Here is a 23,612-nt window from a genome sequence, read left to right as displayed (position 1 = left end):
TTGTGATTGCTGCTCTATAAGGATTACCAAATTATTAGAATGCCTTTGCAACATGAATAAGTAGTTGGTAAAATTCTCCCTCTTTTGAGGAAATGTGGTCTTCTTGTGCTCAAGAAGAAGCTCGTCTTATCTTGATAGGATTTAAGCAAGAAGATGAAGAGAATACCACCTCAAATTCCTATTCTACCCATTTCAAGAATATTAGGAGGAAATAAGAAATTTAAAGGATCAAAGAAAAATCATGGGAATATTGACCTTTCTAAAATAGAATGTTATCATTATCACAAAATGGGATGCTATAAGAACCAATGTCCTGATAATCCTAAGAACAAGAAGAGAGAAAGAGACTAAGCTACAATTTCCACTGATGATAATCCTCCAAAGAAGACCAAAATAGAGGATTCTAAAGTCAAATAAGTCTTAAGGGATGTTATCCCTTGTATATCATTTATTTATAGTATTGATCATTGTTTTTACATTTTTCTCTTTCTTTTGATTCCTAAGTTTTGTATATATAACATGCTTTGATAGGAAATTCTCGAGTTTTTGAGATAAATTGAAGAAATCCCTCACAATTTCTGGGTCGATGCAAAATCATGAGGGAGCTTCTACTTTTCTCAAAAGATAAGTATTCTTCATTTCTTTCATTACTGTGTTAATTCCCTTGATATATTTAGCTTTGTTTTTATTGCTTGATTATAATTCTTTCCTTGTGTTTTCTTTGAAAGAAGGTTTACAAGAATATTCTAAAGAAAGGATTGTGGTCAAATTTAGAGGAAACCCCCAAAAGGAAAACTTGAGTCTTGTAAGAAGCCTCACTGCAGAGGGAGCCTTTCAAGGTTTGTAGAAGAAGCAACTCAAGGTATGTTTAAGATTATAATATTTGTAGAAAGTCTTCATCATAAAATAAGATACAATCATTTGTGTGTAAATTTATTCATGTTAATGACTCTCTCATATATAGGGTTTTTTAAGATTCATATGTTATTTGGGAGTTTGATCTCTAGATTAAGTCAACCCTTGAAGTATTATCTTTGGCTATTTGTTCACTATGGTAAAACCCTAACTTTTTAGGGTTTGATGATAATATCTAGGGTTTATGGAACAACCCTAATAAAGGTTGATATAAGATCCTAGGGCATGAAAGTAAAACCCTAGGTGTAAATATGGTTGAAACCCTAACATGGTTTAGTTGTTGGATATATAAGGTTTAATATTAAAAGTTTCGATAACCCTAGATGCTCTCATTGTGATGGCATAATAACCTTAGATTGATAAAGTTAACTCCAAACTCTTGTTCATATATATTTGTGCTTGGTTGTACTTGATGAGATTTGCAGGTACATAGTTTTCAAGAGGTTGTAAAGTTGTATGCCTACCTCATACTTGATGATGAATTTATGATGAGGTTGAGCATGATGGAAGAGGGAGCTGTAGGAACCCTAATGACACTGAAGTTTACACTGATGATTAATGACCTTGTTTCCATATGAAGAAAAATAATGATGTTCCTGAAGGTCGAAGTTCTCCGATGATATGATGATGCAAAAGAAATAACCTCTGTAGTTGGAAGAATAAAGTTATTTATGGGCTTATCTCCCTAATTGAGAGGGAGCTTGGATGCATTTATTTTATGAAGGAAAGTGTATATCCTCCATAGTTGAGAGGGAGGACATGATTATCTGCTTCATGTGACATGAAGTCATACGTCTAGTGAGGGACTTGAGGAAAGAATGATATTGGAGAATGGCTAAAGAACTACTGATGGTTATTCATGTTTGATGAGTCATGAACAAGACTCGATTGTTTTGAGAAGTGTTGAGGTTGAATTTGGTGTTGCTTGAGAAGTTGGAAAATGAAGCTTCCATCAAGGTTTGGTTGGATATTGTGATGACATAAGTAGTATAAGAATGGTTGAAGACCCCAGATTTTATGCTGGAATATTGATAGTAAGAACCAATATAATGGAAGTTTGATACTAGTTGGGGTCGTGGAGCTACAATATGTTTTGATGGATGAACAAGTAGTTGATGTGTTGGTCTCTCCTTGAGAAGTTTGAACATTTGATAAGCATGCTTGGATTGATGGATATCTCTGATTTGGTTGAGATGGAGAGATGAGTACCTTAGTCCGTGTTTCCGTATGATGGTACTTTGGAGGACATCTTGGCTTGGTTGGTATTAAGATCTCAGTTATAGTTTGGCCTTGATGATGTCTAGATCCCTGTGTGGGAGGTTATCTTAGTCTTGATGATATGGAGCTTCGTTTTAGTGTTGATAGCTTGACCTTGACGATACCTAGATCCCTGTGAGGGTAGGTGTCTTGGCATGGAAGCCTAGATGGTATCTATATCTAGTTATATTGATACCAGGGTTGTAGCCTAATGGTACCTATAATGGAAAGTTTCCTTGATGACACCTTGGTCCCTATTAAGTTGGTGTCTTGGCAGGTAGCCTTGATGACACCATGATTGATACCTTGGAAGTTTTTGACCTCCACCAAGTCGGCCTCAAAGAGCCATCAAGTCGGCCTCATAAGGAAGCTTCAACCAATATATATAAGTTGTGACTTTGACCTATTGTGGCATCAATCAAGTTAAGCTTGAGCTGCAATCACAAGGAAGTGCAAAAGGCAAGAAAAGGAGGTTAAAAGACTTGAAGAAAGAAGATAAACACTAGCAAAGGAAGGAGGAGCCCAAGCGAAGAATAAGAAGTTGTTTTTCTCTAATTTTTGGCACACACGTATGAGGTTTTGGGGTAGCTAGGGTTACCACAGGTCCGAATTGTTGCAAGAAAGAAAAGAAAGTGTAAAGGGCTTAAAGAAGGAAGGATAACCCTAGTGAAAGAATGAGAAACTGTAGCGAAGGAAAGACGACCATTTTCTCTTGTTTCTAGTCCACACGTGTGAGAATTCGAAGTTGCAAGAGGGTCGAAAGTTGCAAGTTTGAAGTAGAGGCTGAAATTTTGTTGAAGGAGGCCGAGATTTGAAGTTCGACTGAATTTAAAGAAGGTTGACTTGGGTTGTCTTTTGGAGATCTTGGCTAGAGTTTGACTAGCTTTCCTGGGAGGTTGACTTGGTGGATTGGAGGAGGTCTTATTGCTGGTCTAAGGGTCTTGGTTATCTAATTTGATTTGGTTCTTGAAGAAGAGAAGATTTTTTTTGGGTTTCCCCCTAGAAGAGGGGTTTTGCCTTGGCTGAGAGCCTACATACTGTGTCACTTGTTGTCTTGATCTTGTTGCTGTTAGTTTTTGATAGTTGCTTGATGATAAAAAGATAAAAGAAGACATAAAAGAAGCTAATAAGAATTCCAATACATCACAAGTAATTATCAAGATAAGAAAATATATCTTCCTTTCTGATTTTCTAACACTCATAACTAATAGGCTACCAACCCATTACATAAGACTGCATGACAACCTATTGACATATTAAAAATACATTGATCGATTAACATAGAGTTCATTACCGTGTTTGCTACTGAAAGTGACAAACCCAAAATTTACAAAATTTGAGATCTCTGCAAAAGCAATGCTTACTGAAATTACAACTCAAGAACCCACAAAAAGTGTAACCCAACAAACGACCTCGTGAATATCATTATAATTCTAAAGTTGGTTGATTGAGGTCTATATCTGGATTAGCTAGAACCTCTGAAGGCTAGTCTTGAAGAGTTGGAGAAGGTATGTTGAGCTTAAGATGTGTGAGGATCCCTCTAAGAGCATTGACCTTGTCTCCCAACCTGGCAATTTATTGCTTTAGAGCCAGAACGTGTTCTTTTTGTTCAATCTACGCATGGAACAACTTCTAAAACTTCACCTAAAGATCAATTCTACCCTCTGCAAAGTTTCTATTTCATAAATTCAATTAGAACACGGATGAACATCAAAGAAGACATCAAAATTGGTGCTAGAATCCATTGAAATAGAGTGCTTGTTGTGCCAGAGCGAGCTTGCCCAACCCAAGTTGATAAAGAAGAGAGATATCGTGTTGTGAGCTAATGGGGTGAAATTTGGGATTCTAAAGGTAGGGTCATGATAACTCGAGCTTGAAACCCAACAATTTCCCAAAAACCCAACCCAATCACCATGCCACGGTTGAATTACTAAATTCCCCTATGTCCAAGGCTCCCACAGGGCAACAAAGAGGATTTGAAACAAAGTATTTTCCTAGACAAATACAATGAAGTCGAGTCTTGAGGGATTCTCTTTCCTATATTGAAACTGGGAAATTTCCAAAACAAACAGAGGGGGCACAAATTTACCTTTGAACTAATTAAAATGTGTAGGGTTATTGTTCCATGGAGCAATGCATCTAGGATCAACAGAAGAACACTGCAAGCTAGAGAGACTGTTGTGCCAAATGACCCACAAACAAAAGTGATGATCCTCGGACTTCCCTGCTGCAAGATGAAGTGTCAGGGTCTTTTCTGGAGGGTCTTCATAGAGAAAACCAGAGGAAGCCTAATTGGATACCACAACTAGATACAAAGACCAAACCTTTGTCTAATTCCTCAACCACGAGCAAGAACATAGAGTTGTTGCATTTATGGGTGGAGGCTGGGCCAAAATTAGATCCATTTTATATTCAGATCACCTGTCTTGTCACATGATTGACATCATTACTTCATTAATTTCGCTCGGATGCCCATAATCAAAATTCTTTAGAAATCTAGCCATAGGGTGATTCCAATAATGTAACCATAGAAATTCGAAAGTGCAAGCATGCAGAGAGGGTAGATCAACCTCTGCATGGCGGTGGATATCACATGAAGCCACGTCAAGGATATAATAGGGAAAGGACATCTTAACTAACACAATAATGGTGAAAGGACAAATAAGACACTTGAGGGACCTCAAAATGGAAAGGGATGAAACAGAGTGGGAGAAAGGGAAGAGAAGGGAGGGGATAAGGGGGATAGGAGCAGGGTGGGGAAATGAGATGATGGAGAAGGAGTTAGGAGATAGGAGGAAGAAGAGGGGACATAAAAGGGGAAAGTAAAGGGACGTAAATCCTGGAAGGAGAGAGAGAAGAAATAAAGAAATACCTTTATTTCAAACTTAAATTTTAAAATTAAGAGAAAGTCGAACAAGATGCTAGAAATTGAATTCTTTAGACCTTAGGGAATGATAATGAGACTGAAATTACCATTGATTTCAAGCATGGCTTCTCCTAATGCACAAGCTTTGTTTGCTTCCAAATTTGATTTGACATTGTTACCTTTAAGGATATGATAAAATTATTTAGAGTGAAATAAATTTGCCAAGCTTTTGATGCAAAATAAAATCTGGGAGAGGGAATTGTCCTTTGGGCTTCCAGGTTTAGTAAGATATAGGATTGTGATAAGTGAGTCACCCAAAATGGTGATGTCTCAATATATTTATCTTTTGTAATATTAAGGCCTTGACAAAGTCTATACAATTCAACTTGATTGTTAGTCTTCCTACCCAATCCCCATGCATATCTTATTTCAGCTATTCTAGCAAGATTAGATAAAATTCCTCCCCCTCCTGCCACCCCTAGGTTTTTCTTAGAAGCCCCATCAAAGTGAAAAATCCATTTTTGTTGGTGGCATTTCCATTTTTTTAGTGCCTCAGGAGACATATGAAGTTTCCATCTTGAATGAGGGGCCATTGGGGAAATGATAGAAGGGGGTTGGAGAGAGAGATAACCCACCCACTGACCTACCAAATTGTCAAGACTCGGGTTCGATTGGAGAGGGTTCAACTCACAACAAAAGGATAGAGCCTTGAGGGAAAAAGTCTTGGTTAAAAAGTGGACAGAGTTGAAAATGACTGAGTTTCGGGAGAGCCAAATCTTCCAACAAATGTATTTGGGAAGGGAAAACCAAGGGATTTGAAATGGGATTTGGATTGATGGGATCTTGAATAATGCTTATGCCATGAAGAAAACTAGCATTGGATTGTGTCAGGCCAATGAAGTCTAGGGAAAACAGGACCAAGGGAAATTGACCAAACCGTCTTAATATAAGAACATTCCAAAAAAATGTGTTGGATAGATTCTTTTTGTTTATCAATTAGAGGGCATTTCAACGGTCTAAAAATGACCTTCTTCTTAACATTTTATGAAGTCAAAATCTTTTATGAAGAAGTAGCCAACAAAACATATTAACTTTGGGGAGAGCATTTGAAGTCTAGACTTTGTTCCAAATGGAAGATTTGGGGGGGATTTGAGAGCGAAATAACATAACTGAGTAGCCCTGATTGACCGAGTAAGAAGAGTCTTTCCAACCCAACTTATCCTGTTGATTTTGATTGGTAGGAGCCTTCCTAGCCAAATTTATTAACAAACCTTCACCCAAATGTTTTAGATGGTCCGGGAGGTTTCCCAGATTCTAGCCCTTCCATAGACCGTCCGCGTACCATGTAGAGATGTGCGCTAGAGTATTAATGCCCTGAACACTCAGATAATATTTTAAAGGATGAAGATCCTCTTCTTGATCTAACGAAGGGAGGTGAAGGATTGAATCTTCCCATAATCGGATGCTTTCACTGTTCCTAGGAATCCAACATATGTGAGAATTGATTAAAAAGGAGGCAACTGAGATAAGCTTCCATATGGGAGAGCATCGATGAGAGTGATGGTTGGCATTAGGTTTTTGGAGGTATTTTTCCTTTAAGATTTGAACCCACCAAGCATTTGGTTGTGTCTTCATTTTCCATTATAATTTTGCTCAATAGCCATGTTCATTGGCTCAAGATCTCTGATATCAAGCCCACCATGGAGCTTTGGAGCTCTAATCGTGGCCCATTTTATAAGGTGGAACTTTTTGGAGGAAGATTTCCCTCCTTCCGAAAGGAACTTTCTCAGATGAGTTCCCAACTTGTTTAAAATGCTTTTTGGAGCCAAAAGAGCATAAAATTGGAACAAAGGGATGAAAAACAATATCACTTTGGTTATGACAGTTCTACCAACGAAGTTCAACCATCTAGCACCCCAATTCTCCATTATGATCTTGATCTTATCTAAAACTCCTTTCCAAGACTTCGCAGAAGGCTTCTTCAAGCAAATAAGCATTCCCAGATATTTGAAATCTGCCCATTCCCTTACTACTTTAAATCCAAGAGCTTCCTCATTTTTATTTAGACGAGCAGAGCTCATGTTCCATGTATAAATTTGAGATTTGGCCTCATTGATTGACCCCCTTGAGGTCGTAAGAAAATTATCCAAAAATTTCTTATATCTTTTATCTATTGTCAATGAGGCACTACCCAGAAGGATCGTATCATCCACAAACTACCCATGATTGATGCTTTTAACACCCTCAAAAAAGTGGATTCTTGAAAGACAACCCAAACTTGTTTCAAACTCTAATCTCTTGCTCAGAGAATCTGCCAATAAAATATAAAAAATGGAGATAGGGGGTAGCCCTGCCTAAGACCATTGGATGCTTTAAAGAATTGAGTACCTCTTCCATTGATCAAAGGGGTGATCCACGATAAGCCAATACATAGAGCTATACATTGTATGAAACTTTCATGGAATCCCATTTTCTTCATAACTCAGAAGAGAAATTTATGCCTAGCCTTGTCAAACGCGTTTTCCATGTCAAGCTTTATGATCATGCCTTTATCTTCTCCCTGCAAACTAGAGTCTAATGCTTCTTGAATCATGATCACATTACCAAAAAAATTCTTTCCTAGAACAAATCCTCCTTGATTTTCACTTATGATATTAGGAAGAAACTTCTTAAGTCTGAGGGCCAAAATTTTTGCGATGATTTTGTATAAGACATTGCAAAGGGATATTAACTTGAATCTAGCAAAGGAAGATGAGTTATTTTCTTTAGGGATAAGAGCAAGAAAAGAGTATTGATTCCTCCCCCCATGAAAAGATTATTGAGCAAATATTCGATCATTCTTACCAAATATTTGTGGATAGTGTCCCAAAAATGTTGAAAAAAGAGCCTCGGGAAACCATCAGGCCCGGGGGCCTTGTCCGAGTGGAAGGAAAAGACTGCCTGCTTGATTTATTCACTAGAAAGAGGCATAATGAAGGTCACATTCATTTATTCAGTTACAGATCCAGAAACATGCTCCAACATATACTAATTGTCCTCATATGGCTGGTGATTCGGGGCTTGGTATACGTTGCTAAAGTGGGAAATTTTTGCTTCTTGAATGAGTTTGAAATCTTTGATTTTTTGTCTTTGATAGTGAATTTCGGCTATATTATTCTTTTGCTCCCCATTCTTAGCTTGATTGTGGAAGAACTTTGTATTTCTATCTCTCGATTTTAACCATATACTCTAATATTTTAGTCTCCAATGTTATTATTCTTGATGGAGGAGAGTATGATATGAATGGAAGGTATTGGATTCGTGGTACACGAGTTCCTCTATTACAAAGCCAATTTCCAATTGGGATTGAATCTGCCCCACTTGATTTTCCAAATATATAAGTGAGGATTGGCTTGTTGCTTCCCTATTCTTCAACCATTGTTTAATATCCTACTTGAGCCTTTTAACTTTTGTCTCCCATATACCAATTGGGCTACCATCTACCCATAGATTCCAAGAGGTAACAACTACCTCAGGGAAATCTAGATATTGGAGCCAAAGAGTAGAAAATATGAATGGTATAGGCTCGTAGTTTTGAGTCATGCTCATTCTAAGCATGATGGGTATGTGATCCAACCCACTCCAAGGAAGAATAGAGGATTGGAGCTTGAGATTCAGAGGAAGGAGGTTGTCTGAAACCAAGATTTTGTCCAATCGAGTTGTTATGTATTTGTGTCCCGTCCTTTTATTGTTCCATGTGTATATCAACTTTGAGGGCTTAATATTAATTAGATTGAGAGCACTAATCAAATCCTCCATAGCCTTTTGATGAGGGTTTCTGACTAGTGACCCACTCCATTTTTCATTTTGACGAAGGGTTGTATTGAAGTCCCCCCCAATGATATAATTTTTACCAAAAGCAGAGTCTTTGAGATCCATTCATGATTTCCAATAATCTTGCTTTTCATGAAAGAGAATAGGCATATACAAATTTATTATGATGCATACCTGGTTAAAGGCCAAAATGTTGAAAGAAGTTGCAATCCAATGCTGGTTTTTCTTGTTGTCTATGAGTTTCAGCTGGTTTGGATACCATAGAGTACCGAGGCCCCCTGATGCACCCCGAGAACTGACCTCAAGGTGGTTGCTTTTATTCCATATTTTGTTGTGCTTTGAAACGAAATCATTTTCATCTTTAGTCTCTTGGAAAAGGGCTACTGTAGACTTTTCTTTCAAAAACAAGGATTTTGCTTCCATAATACTTTTATTTGATCCCAAGCCCATGCAATTCCAGGATAGAATATTCATTATTTACTTTTTAATTGAGATGCTCCCTTCATGGGGCCTACTGTTACTCCTTTTTTCCCTTATTTTCTACCGAGATCAAGCAGTTGGCGAGGTACAATATTTTGAAATCCAAACTCCTTATCTTTCTATGTTTAGGTTGCGCAAATTTCCTTATTGGTTTTCATTTCTGTTCGTCGAGTTCTTCTTTCCATATCTTTGGCTTTCTCAGCTTCTATTTTTTCATCTGTTGAACTAGCTACTCTAGATGGGCTAGTGGCTTCCTTTGGTGATAGGTAATTCTCCTCTTCGTCTTGTGACAGGTCTATAGAAGCATTATGAGATGAGTCAAAGTTTCACTTTTCTTCTTCCATGGCTTTCTCTGGCTCGGGGGGAGGGGTTGTTTGGGGGATTTGGCTTTGAATATGTTTGGGACGTTCCTTCTTCCTCATTCAGATCTGCCAGTGCTTGATATTTATTTTGATTTCCGGAGCCTCCACCCAAATGACTTGTGCCTTCCTTAATATTATTGGGCATGTTAGGCTTTGCAACATCTTTGGGTTGTTGGGCATTCCTCCCTTGTTGATGAGGTTGTTTCCTATTAGGGCATCTTCTTCTTTTGATTTGTTGCCATTTCTCCCCCCGCTCTCCCTGATTCTCTTGGTTGGATGCAATTTTGGAACAATTCTTGGCGAAGTGGCCATATTTATGGCATGGTCGACACTTGAATGACAATTGGTCATAATCAACTTCCAGTATGTGTGTCCAGTCATCCATACACAACTTTATTGTGCTTGGAAGACCTTTTTCTAGATCCACTTCAACACATATTATTGCACAGGCGAATAGCCCTTCCTTGGGCTCGACACAATCAATATATTTTCCAAGAGAGTTCTCGATGAGCCTGAATATAGCATTGTTCCAACAATGCAAAAGTAAGTAGGGAAGTTTAACCCATACTGTAATTGTCGTGGGAATATTACAAACTGGGTTGAAATTAGGGTTCCATCGGTCCAAATACAACCCCTGAGGCCTCATGAAATATGACCCACTTTTGAAAATAAGATCCCCATCTTCTTTGTGTTCAAAGAAGAAGCTGAAGAAGCCTTTTCTGATAAAGGAAGAGACTACTTCCCCTTTCATTTTTGGTTTCCAGTTGTTCTCGATCCATGATCTGATTGATCTTGCAGAGGGCCACCAACTAGTAAACTAACCTATCAGCCCCTGATCCGCCAGCTAAAGGGCCCTTGACCTTGCTTGAGGAGCATAAATAATGACTTTAGGGATACCATATACTTTCTTAACAAACTTGGAGGAGGAGGATTTTTGGGATTTGGGGCCATTGGCAACCAAGATATTGAAGGCCAAAACCTCCTACACTAATTGGGAGTACTGGGTCACACTAGCCATGATGTGTCGCTCGACCAAGATTGAAAACCCAAGTGACCAAAACACAACAAATCTTACCTCAGGATGCGAAAGAAGAAGAACCCGATCATGCTGGTTACAAAGTCATCTCAATGATAAGTCCAAGTCGCTCAACCACAATCTAGATCTTCACGCCATATTTAAAAAAATAATTGTACTATCAATCCATTTTCGCATTGCAAGAATTCAAAATAATAACACACACACACACATATTGTTACTTATATTTTTAAAAGTAGCGTCGCTATAACACCAAGAATATATCCAACAGCTTGCCACTATAACATCAACAATATATCTAATAACCCGTAAACATATACCATAAATTTATGATTTAGCAAAATTCAAAAGTCCACGAGGGTGGGGGAGCTACTCCTTAGCCTTATCACAATGGACCAAAGATATCCCCTATAAAATTTGAAACCAAGTAAAAAAAAATAACATCTTCATTATGCTAACCACCTGATTGTGCCACGAATTTTTTCTACAACCATAACAACGAAACTCTGCGCACATTTCTCTCCACCAATTTTTCATAGGTTTTGGGTGCCTCGTATATGTACCTCATTGTATATATATATATATATATATATATTTTAACAAGAAAGACCCAATGGCTAAACAAGCGCTGAAATGTCCCATATTAACGACAGACAGAGTGAAAACTCTCTAGAGCCACCTACTCCTTGAGCCTAATCACCCAATGACTATGCAAGCGCTGAAATGTCCCGTATTAACCACAGATGGAGAGAAAACTCCCTAGAGCCGCCTACTCCTTGAGCCTAATCAATACAGGCTAAAACATGCCTTCAAAAACTTGAACCTAGATGATCAAGGTGGCAAGCCACAATTCCAACCACTCAAGTTAAGAATCATTTGCGTCCCTTAGTATATATAACTATATAGTTAAATTCTTATTAAGGACGCACTTAATTAGACATTTGCAATACATACGGTTCTTGAGGCCATTCTTCAAATCGAGTAGAAATTGAGAAAAATCTTTTAGACGGGTGGTCATGGAGGGAGAGGACGTGGAAAAGATTTTGCAATACTTTTATGATTGTAGGGATCATCCTTCAACTCGAGCGGAGGTTGCGAAAAATCTTTCGACCGGTGGTCATGGATGAAGGGTGTGTGGACAATGATATTGAAACTCATGGATATGGATATATATTTAAATTTTGTTGATGTGAAATTGAATCGGATGCCATATCCAACATTTGGCAGCATTTATTAATTCACTTTGACAACATTTAGCAGCATTTATTAATTCACTTTGACAGTATATTCATATTCATCTATAATATAAACACTCATCTATAATATTTTCAGTGCCGAGAAACTGTGTAAGTTATCCTCAAGGTCCTGAATATTTATGGTGTTCATACTTGGCATAACGAAAAATTCTTAGAGCAGATGGATATAGTTCTACGGTCCACTCCTCGACACATACACTCAACTCCTTTACACAGACACAAATCGAGGTAAGCCCCGGCTAAAATTATCTAGAAAATTAGACCAAAAGAGCAAGGGAACATCGAATTGTTTGTGAAATTACGGGTTTAAATGACATGGGGGCATATCTGAGAAATTATTAGATGCTTCATTCAAATTATTTGTGGGAAGTTCAAGTTATAGGAGATTAGCAGCGAAACAATTAAGGGTAGTTGAAATTATTAGTGGGAATTGGGTATAATTATTTCCATGGATTGAAGACGTTTCTGATTATTTTCCTTTCAGTGGGAAGAGCTCACTTGCTCTATATAAACGATTGCATTCATCGGTGGTTGCCAAGAGGAAAACATGGTTTCCAAGAGTGGGTTTTGCGTTGAATATCATGAAAGAAGATAATGAGCCCTTCAAAAACTCCAGCTCAGAAGATGATATTATTATACCAATTGGAGTTCATGCTGATAAAAAGGGGAATTCTGCAGGATTTCACACAGTTTCGGCAGAAATAACACCTGTTACTGATGAGTTTTTTGTCAGTGACACCGAGGGGGACCCAGATTGCCCCTCCGAAGGTTTTTCTTCTATTGAGCAAGCACTTAATGCAATTCGTCAAGGCAAGGTTAGTTTACTGTCCATGTTTGTTTAACGATTTCAATGGAAAGCACGATTCTGAGTGTTTTACACAATTTACGAGCACAAATAGGAGGTAGTCCTCGAAATTTTGCAAAGCACTGATCATAAAAAGCACAAAAACCTTTATAAACTTGTGCGGCTTTGAAACATTCCAGAATATATTTGGATGCACAATTGGAAATCGGACACCTAAAATACACTGATGAATAGCTTCCCCACACTTAAAATGCAGGAAGACAAGAACTTGGTTTTACAGAGTCAGTGTGAAGACATACCTATTACCTACTGAAGTGATAAGGATATATGATGATCAAGTCGAATATTGTCTAGGCAATTTGTGGTCATTCCTTGAGGGAGACACTATATGGGATAAACCTCAAATAGAGACCCGCTTCCAGTCGTTAGTGCGACATGGTCGTAGTAAATCACTCGACAATGACCATAGGAATGCCTTGCACGTGACTCCACCAACTCCTCCCTTCCTAGCTGGATTTCCCATTACCTTGACATGTATTTGGCACAGGTAATGAAACATAAGTTGATCCTAGGAAGTAGACAAAGATTCACAAGTCTAGCCAGCTAGGTGTCATGTGACTAGCATGGTCATCAGTGGGACCAAAGCTGTTAAATGCATGGAGACAGCAACGAGAAAACACTCACACAAGAAGGAAAATTCAAGGGAAGAATTGCAGCAACTCTAGTCTCTCTCTCTCCCTGGAGTACGAAAATTGGTGGGTTCAAATTTCAGAGTATTTATGGTGAGTTAGACGAGGCATTTAAAATTGGTAGGAGAGATGGTGGGGTGATAGGTGAGATGTACAAGTGCCCCTAAAGTCGGACACACACACACATACTAGAGCCCCAAGGGTTAGCTCAAGCAGTTGAAATACTCGACATAGGTCATAGTGCTCACTGTCAAAGAGGTTGTAGGATCTATGGATCCTTTGGGGTTATGGTTGGTTATCCAGTTGGCAGTTAATCTGTTTGCCATCCATAAATTCCAGGGAAACACGATGGATTTTTGTGAAGTATTCTTTGGAAAAAGTCAATGTTCCACCAAGTTTTTGGGGCAAGACAGTGGGGATGAAGCACCCCTCAAATTCTATGGAACATCATACATGGGGGACCTCCCAAAATACTGAAAAAGTAAAATTAAATTATTTGAAAATTGAAACATAATTCATTGAAATCTTATACATAACAATGAGCCAATAATATACATCATGGCATATAGCACAACGAATCATAATGATGCATGCAAGGATATAACCTAGCATATAATCACGATTCATAGATTATCTATTGTTGAGAAATCTAGGGGCAGCTAGATTATGTGATTTCTCTTACTTTGATAACTGCGTGTGATGCATTTTTACTTAACCTTATTAGCTTCTTCTTTCACTTGATTATTATTAGTATTCTCTTCATCAAACAGCTACCAAACCATAAAGAACAATCAAACAAGGACACAAGATATAGGCATTCAGCTAGGGTCAAAACCTCCCCAACTGAGAGGAAAACCCGCAAGAAATTTTCTCTTCTTATAGACTTTTCAATTGACGAATTCCAAGACCTATGACCCTTGACCAAGACCCTCCAAGACCAAGTCAAACCTTTCTTCCTTGACGAGCTTTCCTTCCAGCCACTTCTGCAATTTCGACCTCCCAACAGAGTCTTCTGCAACTTCAACAAACCCAACAAATTCTTCTGCAACTTCGACCTGTCCAGCAGATGCACAATTTTGACCTTTCACAACTTCGACCTAGCTGCAGCTTTACAACATCGATGTAGCTTCACAGCGTCGATGCAGCTTCACAACTTTGATGTAGCTTCACAGTTTTGATGCAACTTTAGAATTTGTTCTTGCCCAATAACTGTAGAAACCCTAACAAGAGAGAGAGAGAGAGGCCCAAAACTTCGATCTAGTTCTTCTTCTTCTTCTTCGTCCTTTTCTAGCTTCTATCTTGAGGAAATCGAACTTGCTTGAGTGTGTGTCCAAATGAGGTCGAGTTCCTTCTTATTTATAGGGTTTTGAGGGGTACGAATTACTATCTTTAGGCCAACTTGTCCCTTCATCTAGGCTGATTTGATCTTTGCACCATGACGAGGCCTTGGAGGGTCTTTTGACTTTCTTTTGATTCAAATAAATTTTCTTTACAATACGTAACATGCCCGAAAGGGTCTTTCATACCATACAATGACTCAATTGACTTATAGACTCAATGACAAGCCCTAGAAGCACTCAATGGGTGCTTGACCTAAAAATAAATTTCCCTTGAGCATGAAACCCATGCCTCAAGAATAACAATAATAAATTTATTTTTTTCTTTTCATTAAATACATAAAATCATGATTACATATGTCATTATGAAGATCGAACCTAGTTACATATTTCAACACTCTTAACTAGGGAGGTATTCATAATCCATACAAGGTACTTGGATATTCTCAATATGTAGAATTCATAAGAAGAGTTAGATTGGTAATCCATCTGTTTAACATCATATCATCCAACATTGTCACATAGCAAGGCCTTGACTAACAACTCTATCTGTCCACAAGATCAGAGCACAACGCTGGCAAGACCAATGACTTGTAGACACTGTTACCGCTCAAACTAGTAGGGGACCTAAAGGGTATCCTAAAGGCAAATGCTAGACTAAGGGCAACAGATGGAGGCTTAGCCCATTGTCACCTCAACCAAGGCTCCCTTCCATTTATAGACTTTCACCAATGGGAGGAGACCCAGTATATTATGGAGTCACCGATGAATCATAAATCAATGAAAGGATGTGGAGTGACCCAAATAAACCCCTTCCCAGAAGAGTTAGAAAGATAGAGCTTGCTTGCTTTCTAAGCAAGGTACAATGTTTTCTAGGGAAAGGAAGGGAGGATTTGAGGGTTAGGTTTATGGGATATTACTAATGAAGGAGTTTCCCAATCCCTAAAATCCTTATTGAAATTGGTATCTCGGATGGTTGTTGAAGAATTATCTTTCAAAAGAACAGGACCACACGGGACCAAGTAGACCCAGTCTAGGGTAGGAGGAAAGAGTATGGCAACCAATGATATTCTTACCCTAGACAAGGTGGGGGAAAGGATCAAATAAATTTTTTTCACTTAAAGGTGTTGAATTGATCCTATGAGGCAGTAGCCTTGGGGATGCTAGGGCAAAGTTTGATCTCAAAGCTAGGGCTTGGATTTTCTCACAACTCCACCGTTGGAATGGCCTCAAATTTGGAGGAGGTTTTGAGGAGACACTAGCGTAGGAGAGGCTAGGAGATCAAACTTTTTGGAGGGATAGTTTGCGGGGAAAATGATGCCCCAGGTGACCCAAAAAGGCTAGATCTAAGAGAAGGTGAAAAAGGTATGATTTTAGGTGATCACCTCTTGGTAGATCAATGCCTTAGTCTTGGGAGAATGGAGTTTATGATGAGTATGGGTGAGGACGTTGTGAAAATTTCTGAATCTACACATCAGAAATCCTACTGCAATCACTGGTTTATCATCTCCTACTTGTTTTTACATTCAACAAGTTATTTAATTATTTAAATAGCGATGAAAACACTGTTGCAGACTACAAATACATATAGATCATGAACTGAAATAGAACGAGACAAATACACAAGGGACATCGTTATTTTTGGACAATCGTCCCCAGAAAAACCCAATGCAGGAAAATCGGTGCAGCATATAGAGGGTTTGTATTATACAAGTAGATTTCTGAATACAACTAGGGTGCCAAATCTGGCTCACCCAACAGAGAATAAACCTAGCAAAAGTACCTTGAACAAACCCCACAGGTGACTGCGCTGTTCCTAGTGCTGGGTAGCAATGGCTGCTCCAAGCGCTGCGCTGGAACTACGTCACCTCCTCTAGGAGCTGCATCACTGTGTCACTACGACACTGCGTCAGAGCTCTCCCTTTGCGATGTTTGCGGCACTACGACATTGCATTAGAGCTCTCCCTCTGCATCACTACGTCAGAGCTCTCCCTCTGCGACACAGCGTCATTGCGCCAGAGCTCTCCCTCTGCGTCACTGCGTTAGAGCTCTTCTGGTGCTTCTCTGCCTCTCTGCTATGTATTCTCGGCCTTGGACTGAAGTCCCTCTGCCGAATTGCTCCTCTCACTGCAACAAATCACTTATTCGATTTTCTTAGCAAACCTCGCCCCAAAAAAATTGAACTGACTGATCTCTCAAGTGTATCTCCAATTGACCCTCAAGCCTCCTCTTATACTTTTCCTGTTGATGAATCAACGACCAAGATTAAGTCCCTAATCAACGGCTAAGATTAAAATAGATTTGATCCTCGTCACTTAGAAGTTTCACCCTCTTATTAATACCCATATTAACCTTATTAATACCTATTGCAGTGCCTTAACAGCGCACCCATTCACCGTCAATCCAATTTTTATTTTCCTAAGTTTAGACTTAGGAACCCATTAAAAATATTAATTATTTTAATAACTCCTCATCCAGGTGGAATTTCTCCAAACGATTTCTGGGTTCTGGAGATCTTATGTATTCTAGCCCTTCCAAAAAATTTCGGAGCTAGAGCACATCCGATGCTACCCAAAATCAACACTCCCTCTTAGCGAGGAATGTGCTCTAGTAACACTTCTCAACAGAAGTACTACACTGATCCACTGCATCGGTCCTCTGTGCTGCTGATGCTTGGCCTGATGCCCTTCACCCACTGCACTGCTGCTTCCTATATTGCTGCCCATGACTTTGCCACTTCCACTGCTACATCTATACTACAACCCCCTCTCAATATGTTGTATCATGCTGCCCATAGCACTGCCACTGCTAACTGCTGCACTGCAACTCAGTTGCTGAGAAGTAAGCAATTGAAACTTCACCCAAAAACTGACATGCTGGTCAGTATGGATGCCTTGTGATGTTGAAGCTACCTCTGTTGCTAATCTTTGCTCACCCTTTGCTGCTACTGCACTGCTCTGTGCCTTTCGCAATGCTACAACATCCACTTCGCTGCCTCAGACTTTGGCACTTTAGCTTTGCCATTGTCGCTCCATCACACCTCGCTCCAACCGACACCCGTCATTTTGCTACTGTTGTTAAGGGCTCCTGTAGCCGTATGTGATCCAAGAGTTTGGGCACCTCAAGGATCCTGTCCCTACTATGCAGTCCTATCGACTACAACTCCATGTCGCCCCACCTCTTCTCCAGAGGTGCATGAGCACTCATGGCATAATCGTCATCCTCGCCTTCCCTATCAGTTTTCGCTGGAGCAGCCTTTGATTCAGAAGCTTCCTCCTTGCCCTTCTTTCGGGGGCACTAAGTGGCATAATGTCCAAGTTCCCCACACTTGAAGCATCTGACCTTGGAAATATCCTTCTTCTTCCGCTTCTGCTGCCCTTGTTGTCCCGATGATGCTAGAGCTGCATCCTCCTCCTCCTCCTTCTTGACCTGGGCTCCTTTGTGCTACCCCCTGCCTTGGTCAACCTCCTGATCTCTTCTTGTCGAAGCGCTGCCCACATCTCCTCCCAACTGGGGAGAGTCGCTCTACCCAAGATACTTTGGAAAAATGTCTCCCAATCCTCGGTGACTGCATTTAGGGTAGTCCTGACCATGAACTCAGGATCTGGTGTAGACCCCACGGAAGTCAACTGGTCGCGAATCCCTTGTAACCTGAAGAGGAAGGGATCAATCTCCTCTCCCTTTTGCATCTGGTACTGCTTCAACTGATTTTCTAATAGCATCTTCCATTGGATGGAAGTGCCCTCATACAAGGTGGTCCGCGTCTCCCACATCTCCCTTGCTGTGTCTTTCTCAGCAATGTGTGGTACTACATGATCTTTGACCCCATCTCAGATCACGCACTTCACCTTTGCCTGGGCCTCCTCATACTTCTTTAACGGATTAACGTCAACTGAAACAACAACTACGTTCAAGGTATAGTCCTTGATGCGATATTTCTCTAGGATTGCTAGGATCCTAGCCTTCCAGATGACAAAATTGGATGCTCCATCCAATCTGTCATGATCCCTCAATCCATTGACCGCCATCTCTGCTCAAAACAATATAGGACAAGTTTTCTTCTCCCTCTCCTGCTGCTAATCCAGCAAGACTTGGATCTGGATTTCTTTGGCGCAATAAACTCTCTAAGGAACAAGCTCCTCTAAACTCCCCCTGAGTTCCGATTTCCTTCACGGAAATCCTCCGACCAAATGTCGAATCACTCCTCTCCAATCCTCCTTTGCTGCTGCAACTCAGATCTAGATTTATTTGGCTAGAAATCTGTCAAGGTAGTGATTCCCTCTACCTCGGTTCTGTCTCCACAAAAACTGTTCTGCACCAACAACAACAGCGCCCCACCATGTAATATTCCTAATTAGTCATGGCTAATTGGAATATTCGATTTTGCTTATTTTTGACTTCTATAGTTATTTATGAATAAAAAGGTGAGGGAAAGGGGACATGACTCACTTTTAGAATAAAAGTCACTTCCTAGTAGCACAACGTTATGACTTAAAGGGGAGCCAAGGGGGCCAAAGGGGGACGCAAAAATGGAGCCCATGCTGACACTTGGAGGGACTGCGCAGAAGGGAAGAAACACGTGGCAAGAGAGGAATTACGTTGGAGAAGGTGGGCCTTGGGATTGAGAGAGGCAAAGGCTATAAAGGAGAGAGGAGCTTCCTCATTTTGGCATTCGATCATGTGCGTTTGAGCTAGTCACTTCGACTTAGAACACGTTGGCTGTTTAGCTAGTCTGCAGCACTGTTTAGTGCATTGAGTGTCTCCGTTCGGAGATCTCACCCTTAGGCTCGGGGGACTTCGAGTGCCTGCTCGGGCAAGGTATTTCTATCAGTATTTTTGGCAGGAGGATTGAGCATCTTGGAGGACTGCGCAACACTGAGAGGGATGACGCAGTTCTTTCTGGCAGGAGTTCTGGATTGAGGGTTTGCAATAGGATTTGTGCTGGGAGATTGAGCAGGGGATCAACCCTTGCATATTGGAGGGTTTTGGCAGAGGTTTCAGGCAGATTACTGGAGAGTTTCATTCAGTGGTAGCGCAGAGCATTGAGGGACTGCGCAGAACCCCAAGGGGGTGATTTTCGGGGGTCGACCATTTCAGAAAAGCTTCCTAGGTTTTTCTGAGTTTCTTGAGGAGAGTCCGATTCCAGAGTTTCAACCTTTTCTGAGGAGGGGAACAGCTCCAAATCCTCATTTGATTTCCAGCAGCAGCAACAGCACGACAATTCTCCAGCAGCTGGGACGCAGATCAGAGAGAGGCAATTCCTTTGCTATTCTGAGTGTATTTCTTCACTTGCCTTGTGAAAGTCGAGGTGCCATCTTTCTGATCACCTCCTGTACTCATTCTATTGCTCAGTATAATAAAATGGCTTAGCATTTCTCTCTACATTTATTGAGTATCTGCTTACATTTCACGTTTATATTATTATGTATGGCACCACTGTTATTTTTATCATTTTGAGCTTCCCGGTTATTATATCATTTGTACGTATTTGGTTGGAGTTACTAGGGTTTTGGAGAATATCTCTGAAACGGGATATTACAGTGGTATCAGAGCATAGATCTGGCTCAGCCTGTGGAGCTAGCAATCTATGACACCGGGGGAAAAACCCTATATCTGTTACAGAGGTAGGAGATATAGAGACACTGGGTGTAGGTTGGAGAACACCTACGGAGAGGGAGATTGTGTTCCGGTGGTGGACGCAGAATAGGAGGAGCCTGTGGTGGACGCAGAACAGAAGGAGCCTGTGGTGGATGCAGAACAAAAGGATCAGATGGCAGACGAGGATGGGAAGAGATTTGCAGATATGCTCCTCAAATCAGTGCAGGAACTGTCAAGGCAGATTGAGGTGAAGGGGCAGAGATTCACAGCAGTAGAGGCTAGACAGTGTGAGAGCCCACGGGTTTTCCAGGTTGGTGAGGGATCAGGTGCATCCCACCATTTGCCAGAGCAGCGTGATACTATGTAGCAGGTGGCCTCGCATGCCCCTACACGCTCTACCATGCCCACTTTCTTAGGAGCAGACACGGGGGCCGGAGCCCAGCAGGAGGCAGAGCCTGGTCATATGGGAGATTATTTTGCAGAGTACCAGGCCTATGGGCAGGAGTTTAGGGAAGCCCTCTCATTCAGAGACTTTGTCCAGCTCTAGCAGGATAGTAGACCCCGCGACCATCACAGAGGATACCGACATTATCATGATGGTGACACCCACCGTGCAGCTAGTAGATTTCACTTGGCTACGTTTGATGGTTCGTCAAACAGTTCGGCAAAGTCTTGGGTGGAGAAGCTGGACGTTTATTTCCAGCTTAACTAGACGTCGGAGACAGAGGCCATCAAGGTGGCAACATTGCATTTGGATGGTGAGGCTCAGGATTGGTGGTTTCATGGGATGGTTACACTCGGACACTCCACAGTGACGACATATGCCGAGTTCACTAGGAGATTGATGGAGTGATTTGATTGGAGGGATCCAGAGCAGCGTTTTGTCGAGCTGACGAGGTTGAAACAGACAGGGAGCCCAGAGACCTACATTGCAGATTTCTTGAGGGTCTCAGTGATGGTGTCAGATCTATCCACGGCATGGAGGATCTATATGTATGTTGAGGGGTTAGCAGAGCCACTTCGGGGTTTAGTCCGATCCACTAGACCAGCCACACTCCAGGACGCTATTAGCAGGACCCGGGACTTACAGGATGTCTTACCCAGGACTCGGACACCCTACCCCAGAGACAGACTTTCCAGTCTAAGGGGAAGGATGTGACGATTTCACCTCCAAATGGGAATCCAAGACGAGCACAGATTGACAATGATGCCAGGAGGGAGCAGAAGAAGAAGCGGTTGTGCTTCAACTGTCAGGAGCCGTGGGCACCAGGACATAGATGTGCTGCTAGCAAAGCACATTTTATTGAGGTCTTCTCCGAGAGCAGTGGGGAAGAGGATGATGAGGATGATGTGGAGGCAGGAGATAGTCATGCCGTGCAGGGACCTTTGCCACCTCCACCGCCAGCAGCAGGTGGTGCATCTTTTGCACCTATCGGAGGGGCCCTTGTAGCATTGTGAGGAGTTCCCAAGTATTTGACGCTACGCGTACGGGGGACAGTACGTGGCCAGCGAGTATCAGTTTTGGTTGACAGTGGGGCAACCCACAACTTCATCGATGCACAGATGGTTGAGTGGAGAGGTATACAGACAGAGAGCTTCGATGGGTTTTTAGTTTTGGTCCCAGGAGATCAGACCATGATGTGTGCTCGTTATGTTCCAGAGCTATCAGTGACGATGGGCACTTACACATTGACTGACCACTTTTTCGTGGTTGATATTCCGGACACCAATGTGATACTGGGTGTTTAGTGGCTTATCACTCTAGGGAAGGTCACAATAGATTGGAAGACCCTATAGATGGAGTGGGATGATGAGAGGACAGGGAGGCATGAGAAGATACGGGGACAACACACATATCTGCCTCAGACTGTTTCGGCTCATTAGATGGAGGCGGTCTTCCGGAAGGGAGACAGAGTGGGCAGTGGAGCTGCGTGCATCAGAGGCAGGGACTACAGGGAAGACGGTACATCCAGAGATACAGTCCATCCTTGACCGGTATGCCATAGTGTTTGGGGAGATTCCGCCAGGACAGCCACCGGACCGGGGATTTGAGCACACCATTGAGCTTGAGCAGGGTATATAGGCAGTGATTACTACCCCCTACAGGCATCCTAAGGCCTATCGGGATGAGATTGAGCGGGCCATTCAGGAGTTGCTGGCTCTTAGGCACATTCGGTCGAGCACGAGTCCTTTTGCTTCTTCCGTGGTGTTGGTGAAGAAGAAGGACGACACATTGAGGATGTGCATTGACTACAGGGCCTTGAACAAGAAGACACTGAAGAACAGGTACCCCATACCCAAGATCGACGAGTTGATGGATGAGTTGAGAGGAGCACGGTTCTTCTCAAAGATTGATTTGAGATTTGGGTACCATCAGATTTGCGTGAGGGAGCAGGACATTCCCAAGACCGCCTTCAGGTGTCACTATGGGCACTTTGAGTTCTTGGTGATGCCCTTTGGGCTAACCAACACCCCCGCCACATTTCAGTGCTGCATGAATCACATCTTCTGCAATCACTTGAGGAAGTTTGTGTTGGTATTCTTTGATGACATTCTCATTTACAGCAGGACTTGGGAGGAGCATCTCCAACACATTGAGACAGTGTTGCGTATCTTGCAGGAGCAGTAGTTCTATGCCAAACTCTCCAAGTGTGAGTTTGGGTTGACGGAGATGTTGTATTTGGGACACATCATAGGGGTGGACGGAGTGAGAGTCCACGAGGAGAAGATCAGGGCCATTAGAGAGTGGCCGGAGTCGAGGAACGTGACAGAACTTCGGGGATTCATTGGCATTTGTACTTACTACTGGAAGTTCGTCAAGTGTTTCTCATAGCTTGCTGCACCCCTGACAGATTTGACGAGGAAGGGGGCTTTCAGTTGGTCAGATACAGCGCAAAAGGAGGTTATGAGTAGCTGCCCAGTGCTTGCATTGCCAGATTTCACACAGCCATTTGTTTTGGAGTGTGACGCGTCGGGAGAGGGGATTGGCGCAGTATTGATGCAGGGAGGTCACCCTATAGCCTATGAGAGCCGGAAGCTCCTTCCGCACAAGAGGTTGTATTCTATATACGACAAGGAGATGCTGGCCATCATGCATGCATTGGCCAAGTTCCGGCAGTATTTAGTGGGTAACAGGTTTAGGGTGAGGACTGATCACAACAGCCTCAGATTCTTTTTGGAGCAGAAGCAGCTACAGGA

The 23,612-nt window shown here is 41.5% G+C and overlaps 1 protein-coding gene across 3 annotated transcripts in view; it reads left to right on the top strand.

The window, feature by feature from the left end:
* The first annotated feature begins 11,835 nt into the window (after positions 1 to 11,835).
* The window catches only part of LOC149190389 (monofunctional riboflavin biosynthesis protein RIBA 3, chloroplastic-like), a 257,004-nt gene continuing 245,227 nt past the window's right edge, over positions 11,836 to 23,612 (top strand). The window contains exons 1-2 of one of the 3 annotated variants that reach the window (XM_089412143.1): positions 11,836 to 12,213; positions 12,470 to 12,800. In XM_089412143.1, the coding sequence (XP_089268269.1) occupies positions 12,146 to 12,213; positions 12,470 to 12,800 (399 nt within the window). In that variant the 5' untranslated portion in view covers positions 11,836 to 12,145. The remainder of the gene's footprint in view (positions 12,214 to 12,469; positions 12,801 to 23,612) is intronic. The other 2 variants (XM_089412141.1, XM_089412142.1) reach the window with 2 other exon arrangements.

The sequence above is a fragment of the Pinus tabuliformis genome, chromosome 3_1 (genome assembly GCF_031772625.1).
Source record: "Pinus tabuliformis cultivar Carrire ecotype Pingquan chromosome 3_1, CPIR1, whole genome shotgun sequence".
Taxonomy (NCBI): domain Eukaryota; kingdom Viridiplantae; phylum Streptophyta; class Pinopsida; order Pinales; family Pinaceae; genus Pinus; species Pinus tabuliformis.
The sequence above is the reverse complement of the archived record's forward strand: the minus strand, read 5'-3'. Positions and strand labels throughout refer to the sequence as shown.